Source organism: Rhipicephalus sanguineus, unplaced genomic scaffold (genome assembly GCF_013339695.2).
Source record: "Rhipicephalus sanguineus isolate Rsan-2018 unplaced genomic scaffold, BIME_Rsan_1.4 Seq5917, whole genome shotgun sequence".
NCBI lineage: Eukaryota > Metazoa > Arthropoda > Arachnida > Ixodida > Ixodidae > Rhipicephalus > Rhipicephalus sanguineus.
This window is the reverse complement of record NW_023615582.1, coordinates 5,542-16,771: the sequence shown is the minus strand read 5'-3', so window position 1 is coordinate 16,771 and position 11,230 is coordinate 5,542. Positions and strand designations below refer to the sequence as shown.

The 11,230-nt window shown below is 46.4% G+C and overlaps 1 protein-coding gene across 1 annotated transcript; it reads right to left on the bottom strand.

Annotated features, from left to right (window-relative positions):
• Window positions 1-702: 702 nt before the first annotated feature.
• LOC119377867 (uncharacterized) lies at window positions 703-1,335 on the bottom strand. The gene has a single exon (XM_037647166.1). It carries the CDS (start codon window positions 1,333-1,335, stop codon window positions 703-705), a length of 633 nt encoding a protein of 210 aa, XP_037503094.1.
• Between the last annotated feature and the right edge of the window lie 9,895 nt (window positions 1,336-11,230).

Genomic DNA, 11,230 nt, shown 5'->3' with positions numbered 1-11,230 from the left:
GACGTGATCCCAAGCGGCAGCCGGAGAAAACAATAGCGTCCAAACAGGGTTATGAAGCAGCAAGGTCGACAGTTGGGCTAGTCTTTTGCGCTGCTCTAAAATATTATGGGGTTATGAATGTGGTCAATTCTTGGGACTCGGGGGACAGCTTGACCTGGTGGAAACTTGACGTGGCGTCTAACTTGGAGAAAACTGTAGCCTTTCCAAGCAATCCGAGGCATTGTTCCACTGTAGGAAGCACGTGACGCTCTCGAAGAATCACCTTATTCAGGCGAGTCAAGTCCACGCACAGCCGATAGCCACCCAAGACCTTGGGGACGACAACGAGCCCAGCACATCAGTCAGTGAATGTGTCCACTCGACGAATCACGCCCTCTGCTTCTAGCTTGTCTAGCTCAGTCTTGACGACATTGCGGAGAGGGAGTGGAATTCGCTGGGGTACGCTCAACAAGAAAGGCGTAGCATTGGGTTGCAGCCTTATAGTGTAGGCTTCGGGGAGTGTCCCAAGTCCTCGGCAGAGACTGGGATCAAGACAAAAGTTGCCCGTGGGCTGTGAAGTTCTCGCGACTTCGTCGACAAACGTGCAGACGCCCAAGGCTTGAATTGCCGGTAAGCCTAGCAGCGGGACAGTCTTGGTTGCTAGGACGTAGAGAAGCTGCTTGGTTGACTTTCCGTGCCACGACAGGGTAGCGACATAAGTGCCTATGACTCCAGGATGTTGTTGCTTGGGTCTTTCAGCTCTCTCTTGGGGTCTTGAAGCTTCGACGGGACGCCGGAAAACGTACTGGGTACAACTGAAACTTTGGCGCCATAGTCCACCTTGAAGGAAAGTGGGTGGCCATCGACGAGTACCTCGACGAACTTCGCGTTCGGGCGCTCTCCTGCAACTGCATGCAACTCGATGGAGCTGGCCAAAGGCTTCCGTGTGTGCTTCCCGTTTACGCGCTTCTTTTCACGGCACACTTTCTCGAAATGGCTACTCTTGCGACAAAAGTTACACGACACACTGCGAGCGGAACAGTCGACGCGCGGGTGTGAGGCCCGTCCACAGAACGGGCACAGCTGTTGCGTTGTCTTATCAGCTGGCGCTTGCTTTCCCTTGCGAAGGCAAGCGGCGTCGACAGCGAACGAAGATGCCTCTACCGAGTTATGAGCTCTGCGCTCGTTACCTGCGTCTTCATGCTGACGAACGTACGTCGGCGCTTCGTGTAACGTCATTTTCGGGTTCTGACAGAGCTTGTCCGAGAGTTTGTGGTCGAGCAAGCCCACGAGAAAACGGTCTCGGACGAGCCGCTCTTCGACGTCTGGCGACGGATAGTTGCAGGGCTTGACCATTGTCCGGAGCGGCGTAAAAAATGCGTCAGCCATTTCACCTGGTTGCTGCATACCGCGGTGGAAGCGCGCTGACTCGTACAGCTCGTTCAGTAGGTGCACGAAGTGTTTACAAGAAAATTCGACGACGCAAACCACCAAGAAGAAAAGGCGAAAGGATTGATCGGTGGTTTGCGTCGTCGAATTTTCTTGTAAACATGCACCAACTAGCCCAACAGCAAGTTTTACTATAGTGCACGAAGTGGTCGGTGAACGCCTTCTTCACGGCAACGACATCTTTCATATCCGCCTTGCTTAGCATGGTCGACGCGAGGACAACCCGTCCTCGTCCAAAAACATCGCTCCATTTCAACAGTTCACTCCCATTTTGCTTTCTTGCTTAAAAGATCATACTGTGCCTTTATCTGTGTCGACATGTTTGGCACTAACTTGCTTTAAAAATTTAACAGATAAGATCAGAGCTCTTGCTTGTTTTAGGTGTTGGCGCTTCCTTAATTGCGCGCAATTTATTGGCCAAAGGCCTGATCCCTCTTTTGTCAATAACATGACCCAGATAAGTTACCAACCTTTAAAAAAAACTTGCACTTTTCTTTTTGCAGTTTGATTTCTCAATCCTTGAACCTTGTTAAAATGCATTCCACTTTCTTGTAGCACTTTTCCATTGTTTGCCCCACTATAATAGCTCTATCCAGATAGCATGACACTTTATACAAACCCTTGAGCACTTCATCCATGACCGCTTGGAAAATTGTTGGGGCATTGGTGATTCCGTATGGCAGAGGCATGCATTTGGATCGGGAAGCTTGTCTAGCTGTAGTTGTAGTTGCTGATAAGCTGTGGAAACATCCAATAAAGTAAAGTATTTGCGTGCATGCAATGTTATAGAGATCTCTTCCGTTATGAGTAGCGGAAAATGGTAAGTTCGCAGGAACATGTGAGGAACATGTGGTCACCATGTGCTGAAACATAACCGTGGAACAAAACTCTATATTTCAGAATCCGCGTCCAGAAGTCTGTCATTCTGTACATCAGTATCGATGTTTCTCGAATCCCGACTCCAAGTCCCCTTCAGAAATGACCTATATATGAGATATGGAAAAGGCTTCCTTTCAAACGTCATTTTCTTCAAACTCTCTCCTACCATCTTCACTGTCTCTGCCTTTGCAACCGCAGCCCGCTGGCTATAAGCTCAGTTTGAGACCCCTGGTGTATACCTAGATGGCGTAAAACTGCAATGAATTTTCATATTCTACTTATCTGCCGGCGTAGAGGATTCTTTGTTGATATACTCATTAACGTGCAATCTTAGCAATTTTTGTTCAACGAGAGAAAATGTGCAACACAGAAACGTCTCAGACATATTGTATAGTTCCACAAAACGTCGCAGGACACCGCCGCTATTCACGCTATTGTCACCCATTATGTGGTGATTAGTAATTCGAAAAATATTTAAGAAAGCCTAAAACAGGAAAACAAATGTAAGTAAGATAGAGAGGTGGTTGTGTATCAAACATTTACATTGAATGAGTACAGAAACACAATACAGACGGCACCCTGAGTAGCTATGAGCAAGAAGTATTGTCAGCTTACCTGTTGAGACAATAGAAAATTCAGTGCCTACGGAAAATTGCCTGAAACAGCTTCTTGGGATGCTCATGAGCAAAACAGAGCATTCAGTAAAACAATGTTTCTCGAATCCCCTTCCTAACATCTTTAAGATGGCTCCTAATGATTTCCAATATTATAATGCAAACTCAATTTCGCTATTTTCCTAAGCGGTAAGCAGAACGTTTTGTACTGTTTACTCGAGGCACGCGCACATAATTATATATTTGTTTTCAAAATCGCCTTGGCAACGTGCAAATATGTAAACAGTAGTGGAAATAAAGTAGACAGAAGAATAAAACAGAGGTCTTAGTATTTTGGGAGCGCGTTACAAAAGACATGCTGCAGTGACCAGACCGGAAAAACAGTGCAGAGACTTTCGTTGTGTAAGGGATGCAACATGACAGCTAAGAAAGCACTTGTGCTAATAATCAAATTATGATTTCATATATTCTTTGAATAAATGCAGCAAGAAGTGAAAAATACGGTACGCCAAGATATTTTCTGTTAGGTAAACGCTTGCGCTTTCAGTACCAGCGGTAATAACGTTGTTAGATTCTTATTTGCAGATAAGTTAATTCATGGCATGCAAGTGAAACTTACATCCGCGAGATCCCTCAAATCGCTGATATGTAAAATCCACGCGACGCAAAGGAACCCCATTCTTGCACGCATCACATTTCGTTACGGAGCATGACGCAAGAGAATCTTCAATAACGATACTGTAGCAACATCAGAATTTGCGCGATAGACGCGGCGCAGGACAGTGGCTAAGTGCAAGTGTCGCGGCATTGGCGCAACTAAAAAAGAAAAGAAATCGAGCAAACAAAAGGTACATGGGCTGGGCGTACACGTCCGCGCGCTTGTCTTCCTCATCTTCTGCCCTCGCTGGGGTACTCTGGCAGAAAAATAAAATTGCGTCACTGCCCTAAGACTTATTCAAATGGCTTAGTGGCACCAGTACCAGCTTGAGAAGCTTGAGAGCTTGGCCAGCGATTATTGTTCTGCACAGTTGTGTTGCGATAGAAGTATCTTGTATCTTAAGATACACTATACATTATCGAATGTATCAGAAATACAGATACAGATACTCGTCTTTCGAGAAGTATCACGATACAGATACAAGATACCCATAGAGTATCTAAAGTAGTATCTAAGATACATGTATCTTCGATACTGCCCAGCACTGCGGGCGAGGATTTGATGACAAGCCGCGGCAGCAGAATAAGCAGAATTGCACAGTGCGTTAAACTTGCATTTGTTTCGTCTTTACACATGACACTCTGGCAAGGCATCTAATTGTGATTGCTGCACCTTAGGCTCAACAAAATTGATTTTTTTCATGCAAAAAAAAAAAAGCTTTTTCACGCTGCCGCATTAGTCGAGCATTCTTGTGGCATTTTCAGTGTAAAATGAATCCTTTGGTAACTGTGCCTTGCATGAAAGGTCGAATTTCAGTTTATCGAAGTTTCGATATAACATAGTAAATTGCCGCTTTTACCAACTTCACTATAGTGAGGTTTAACTGTACTCTGTACTATTCAAATGGGATTAAGTCATTTTTATTTTTTAACGTGCATAGAGAGCGACATCACCGAGCGACACGGTGACAAGTTCAAGTTCTGTTTCGGTAACAAGCGACAAGTTCTGTTTCACTCAGGGAATTTTAGCAAATGCACTCAGGGAAAACCTGGAGAACTCAGGGAATTCGGAAATGTGAACTTGGTAGACATCCTGTATGAACGTGAGTGAGTGCCTATGAGTGTGAGTAGGAGTGAGTATGAATGTGTATGATTGCCTATGAGTGTGAGTAGGCGTATGAATGTGAGTGCCTATGAGTGTGAGTAGGCGTGAGTATGAAAGTGAGTGAGTGCCTATAAGTGTGAGTGGGCGTGAGTATTCTGGGGGTGCTATCATCCCCTGTAAAGCCACTTGCGCCTCATGGCATACGGGTGTCTCGCGGCTAGGCCGCAGTTAGGTTAAACGGCTGCTGAGTGAGCAGTGACGCTGTGCACACACGGGTTAGGGTTAGCGTGGTGGCACCGGCAGCGCCGCCTGCAGGAAAAGCTCGGCCGGCGGACAGAAAACAGCAGCAAGCCTCTTTGGGTTTGGCGGCATGCGTGGATGGACGTCTCCTGCGGTGGGTCCATGGGGGACGATACCGCGGCTCGTTTCCCACGGGGCCCTCATGGTGAGTTGAATGTCAGCGACATCGCATTCGTGGTGCATTGTATGTCTTATGTTGTCTTGGGTGTGCGTTATGTTTTCTGGGTATTGTATTAGCATTGTATAAGGTTACTTAGCGTGTTAATAGTTGTGTATCAGATTGGACCCAGGCGAGCTCGTCGTATGTAAATGAAGTGTTTGATAAGTGAACACATGTTGGTTGCCTGGACGGCGTCTACTGTGTTTGTGTGTTCCGAGAACGGCTCATATTCAGACCCCATAGTATGAATGTGAGTGAGTGTCTTTGAGTGTGAGTAAGGCATGAGTATGAATGTGAGTGAGTGTCTGTGAGTGTGAGTTGGCGTGAGTATGAATGTGAGTATGAGTGTGAGTGAGTGCCCGTGAGTGTGAGTAGGTGTGAGTATGAGCGTGAGTGAGTGCGAAGGTTGAAAAAATTGGAGTGCATACCTGCCAAGTCTCCCGGATTACCCGGGAGACTCCCGGATTTTGAACGTTTCTCCCGGTTGTACGGGTCATAGGAAAATCTCCCGGAAATCCAGTTTTGCCCCGCGCGTCCAGTGCATTGCGCGTCCTGTGCGTCACGGTGACGCGAGGTGGGACGTTTCGCGTACAGATGCGCTACACGCAATTTAAAAAATGATCCTAAATGTGTTATAGGTTAAATCAGCCGTTAATATTTCGTAGATGATGTGTTTGTTTACACACAAATCTATCCCACAAGTTATCTCGCCTTCAAAATTTTGTGTCACTACTGCTTTAAGTGGAGAGCCCAGCACTTAAAAGGGTAGCCGTTACCGATGTCTGACGAGATAGCGTGTTCGCCAGCGCTTGCGACCGTCCCCGTCTCAACGGCGCCCGTCTCTTGCCCGACGAAATAACTGGTAAGCAAGCGACGACAGGCCTCGCACGCGGAGCGATGTTATCGCATGTGCCCTTCGCGCGACGGTGACGGCCGGGTCGTTTCATCTCTGTTTCAACCGCGTTCGTCCCTAGCGCTAGCGTGCATTTACTCGCACGTGAAACAGACGATGCGTAAGACTTCATACCCCCCCCCACTCTTGAGCAGATCTCCCGGATTCCGTTTCTCCAAACTTGGCGGGTATGGGAGTGGAGTGAGTATGAGTGAGTATTCTCTTACAGTGTCGACCTATGCACAACACAGGCTAACCATGGTGGGTAGAGAATAAAAGGCATTCATATGATTCATATATATTCACATGTTGGAAGTGTGGGTGTGTAGACTAGTTAAGACACTTGTCTTCGTAATGTTGGGGCTCGTGTTCAAAACCCAGCAACGATAACACTTTTTTCCACTCTACTTCTTTAGTTTCTTCCACAACTTCAGAGAGGGACCCATGGGTTCCACTTGAATGCACATTAGTTTTCCACTGTTCCCAAGAGGGCTTTTGCTGTACAAACAGAATGTCCTAGCCGTACGCAGCTTCGTTGTAAAAGGAAAGCGAAACTATGTCACGTAATCCACTGACACATCACTATGTTAGTTGACACAATGACTTATTTTCTCTAATAATAATATCTGGGGTTTAACGTGCCAAAACCACAATATGATTATGAGGCACGCCGCAGTGGAGGGCTCCGGAAATTTTACCATCTGGTTTTCTTTAAGGTGCACTTACACCTCACAGTACACGGGCCTGTAGCATCGAAATGCAACTGCCGCAGCCGGGGTCGAACCTGCGACCTTCGTGTCAGCAGCCGAACACCGTAACCACTACACCACTGCGGCGGACCCTTATATTCTATTGTATTAGCGAAAAGGCTGCTCGTGGTGCTGCTGCACATGTCGCCGTTCCAAGGAGAATTAATAGTCGAAACACTGCTGCACTCCAAGAAAAAAAAAGAATCAAAAGGATGTCGCGGCAACCGACTCTCTTCGGTAATTCATTTGACCCCCTTTTGAAAGGTAGAATCAGCAAATGTGATTTAACTTTTCTGCAAGAGTCTGTGGTCACTCGTGCAGCGCGTTTCGATCAGCTAGCATGTCGAAGACGCCGCCGTATGCATCATATAAATCGCGTGGCTGGCGTTCGGCATCGTTCGTGTACACTGCCAGGTGGGGCGTCGGGGCTCGCCGTCGCATTGGCACCTCGGCGTGACAGTGGCGGCGGTGCCTCCTCTCTGCTTCCCCTGTCTCATTCGTTAGTAGGCGCTCATGCTTGCGCCTACTCTCACAACTGAGTACTCACTCACGTTCATACTCACGTCTGCTCACACTCATGAATACTCCCTCACGTTCATGCTCACGGCTACTCCCCCTCATGAGTGCTCGCTCACGTTCACACTCGCGTCTACTCACACTCATGAGTACTCACTCACCTTCATACTCACTTCTACTCACATTCATGAGTACTCATCACGTTAATACTCGCTTCTACTCGCACTCATGAGTACTCACGTTCATACCCGCCTCTACTCACACTCCTCGTCACTCACTCATACTCACACTCACAACGTTCAAATGAGTGTGAGTGAGTGTACTCATGAGCGAGTATGCCAAGCTATGCGTAGTACTGACCTCGTCCATTGGTTGTCTGCACTACGAAGCTGTGCCTTGGCTTTTTTGGTGATGCGGTCTTGGCTGTGCAGTTGTCGCGCCTGTCACATATTTGTTTACCCTGTCAGTGCCTCGTACAATGCTTCCTCATTGCACTGCCTGTGAGCAACTGACACAACCAACATGCGGAGGAAACCTTTCTCTGTTGTTGGCTGTGCACATATCACGCAGTCACTGACGTCCAGTTACGTTGTGATGGTGGTGTAATGACAACGGACACGCCTGCTCCTCTGAGCGATATAGAAGGGTTGCAAGGCTGAGCGAGAAACTGAAACTAGCTGAAATGATAGTTCTATTCCCTGTGACTTCCTTATTAATGCACTCATTCGCAAAATTCTTCTGACAGTGTGTTCGCATCGGACAAGTGCGCAGTTGTCTCTTCATCACAAATTTTGAACTGCGAGGTTGTTTACTGGCCCTTTGAGAGACAAAATAGGCAGTGGCCCTTGGCAGCTGGTGTTAGTTCACTTTTCCTCATGACACCAGAGTCGTGCAGTGAAAGTGACTTAAAAAGTATTCCGCATGCAATTAACAAGGCCAGAGAATGACCATCTTTTTTATTATCTTTTTTTTGTTGGTGCTCTTTTTTGTTAAGGTTATGGCTGTGCCTCTACAATTAGAAGGAATGCTCAATATTCAAGAGTCTCCTGTGGAAATTGGATGTGTTGGCAGGCATGCGTTTCCCACCAATAATGCATGTTGACGTTGTGAGGCCTAGCTTGTCCACTTCCTCTTTTGGTCCTTGTCTACCTTTCGTATGATGTTCAATTGCAAAACACGGCTTGCCTCGGTGAGGCAAGCATGTGTAACACAGAACAGCAACACAGCTTTGAGAGCCGCAACGCATGTAAGCACCTCGCAAATATAATAAGAAATTGTGAAGTCAGTGGTACATTTTAAGTAAGTACATATTAAGTACATATCAAAGCTACAGTTGATGCTCGATTTGACAAAGTGATGGCTGTGCTCAAATCATTTAGTTAAATCCGGAAGTTTGTAAAATCAAGAAAGGAACTTTTCGGTCTTTCAAAATCTAAAATTGTAATGTATATACTCAAAAGCCACCACGCATTGTTTTTATCACCAACCCATGCCTGCACATGCTAAAAGTTCGAGAGAGTAGCCGGACATGGAGACTCTCGTGTCTGGGCGAAACAGACGAGGTGGACAGTCACGTAAAGCTATGACAGGCTGCTGACATGCGAAGATGCAGAGAACAAATGCAGTGGTTGTGCGAGCAGGCAGAGCGAGAGTGTTGCAAAGAGGCAATCTGCGCCATCTGTCTCATCAATGATAAAATAACAAAAGCAGCCCCTGTTGCCCTTAATGCCATCTGGTACGTAAGAGCACTAGCATCTGTAAAGTCCGTTGTTCCATGCATGGGTGTGGCGTGCAGCCTCGTCAACATAAAGCTAGGGCCATGACTAGGACGTCTAGATATTTTAACGTGATACCGTTAGGGCACTCGCTCGAAGAAGAACCTGTCTCTGTCAAAATTAGGTGAAAATTACTGTTTTTACTTAATCTTTTCAAGAAAACTTTGTTTAATTGGGTTTGGTGGCCAAGCTGTTCGTTAATTTGGGCAAGACACCATGGACATTTGTTGGGAAATAGAAGGTTGTTCGTTATATCGGGAACTTTGCAAAATTGGGTTTCGGTAGATTGGGTTTCAACTGCATTTAATCCAAAAGCAAAAGCACATGAAGGCGCCTTAGGGTCTCCAAGATTTGCATGTGCCATCTTGAAGGTTACAACGCTCAGTTGATGGGCGGTGCTGACAAGCCAAACCAGCAGAGTGGCACATGTTCGTTCTTGAGTACCTTGCACCCAGGTGCGATTGCCGTGACTTGCATGGCTGTGCAGGCAACACCTGTTCATATCTGCGGGGCAGTGTGTGTTCGTATCAGTGGTTGTGAGGTGAAAATCTGTTCCATGACAACCGTATTCTAGCTCATTGTGGGCTAATGGGCTTGACCAGGACCACAGAAAAATCCATGTCACCAAGGTTGCACTGTTCTGTAGAAAGCAGTATAGTGGGCGCGTGTTGATTTTCTTTTTTTTTTGAGAAATCTATAGTCGGATACAACTTCAGAATTCCGGAGAGGCCCCGTCTAGGTGACCGAAGCGCGTCAGCTAATTGTCTCTGCTACCAAAGAAGTAGTCCAGCTCTAAAATAGGCGTTGTGCTTATAAGACACGTATTTCTCGGTATAATTAGGACTTCATATCTTAAAGACTGGCTAAGTAGAGGTTGTGGGAAGGGAATGTTACAGAACATGCAAGATTGTGAGAGAAAAATGACTGCGTGCCTTCGACGACGCACCACGCCGTCTGCTAGGGTGAAAGATCGGCATTGACACGTAAGAGTTTTCCGCCATAGAGCCCAGCGAGGTGACATTGGAACACGATCCTTTGTTGTCAGATGATGCTTGTGTCACCTTTGTGTCCACACCAAAGTACCTTGGCAAGAACAAGAGCGGTCACATCCTGAGCAGTGATGCACGCATCATGATCTTTCACTGCTACATGTACTGGCGTAACAAAGAGCCTGGAATCGGCGTGGAGGACACGTGCAAGTCTGTCGCTGAGATGCTCAGTGTGTGCGATAAAACTGTGTTCAGGTTGAGGAAGGAAGTTAAAGCTGCTTCTCTTTTGGGTGGCGAACTTTCGACGGAATGCGGTAACTCATCAAAAACGGTAACTCATCTTGCTAACTTGGTGTCGAAGTTAGACAACCGTTCTGACGAACTTGAAAACAGGTCCCGTAGAAATAATATTATTGTCTATGGACTGCCTGAACACCATTCTGAGTCTCCCGGGCAGCTGCTTGATTTGTTCACGAGCCTAATGTCTGATAAACTTGGTCTTGAATGTACCGACATCGAACGATGGCACAGACTTGGAGCGCGCAGAGGGGGAAAGCCCCACCCTGCTATATTTAAATTTTTGGACTACAGATCTAAACTTGCCGTTTTAAAGAATGCCAGAAAGCTGAAAGGAACACAAATATACAGTGGCGTAAATCCAGCAAAACAACAGGGGGGGGGTCCCGGACTTTGCATGACAGCCATCTTGATTATTAGAAATGTGCATTTTATTTTACACAAAAATGAAAACTTTACAATAAAACAAAAAGAAAACACACAAATATTCATATATCACGTTATTGCAATGCTCTTGACGATCTGCACTGCGCGACGAATGAGTCTCATACAACGTTCTGAACTAGTTTCTACAACACAGTTCCAAACAGCCGATGAGTATTCGATGAATCTACACACTGGATATGAAACAAACGTTAAAGGAATCCTGACACCAAAATTGAAACCTCGAGATGTTTGTATTCTTTAGATTGTCCTGTACGCGGGCAAGGGTGCTTCTGGCCGTTCATGACTGGCGGACGTTAGCTTTCAGTTATCTTAATTTGGTTTTGAAGCAAGCGTGAATGTTCATCTGAGTTGACAGCACCTCGCGACATGTTCACTATAGTATGGCGAAACATTGGTATGGCGTATATGGAGGCCCCGCGTGA

Excerpts from the sequence above, each read along its gene's own strand:
- LOC119377867 (XM_037647166.1), bottom strand. The coding sequence starts at position 1,335 with ATGGTCAAGCCCTGCAACTATCCGTCGCCAGACGTCGAAGAGCGGCTC.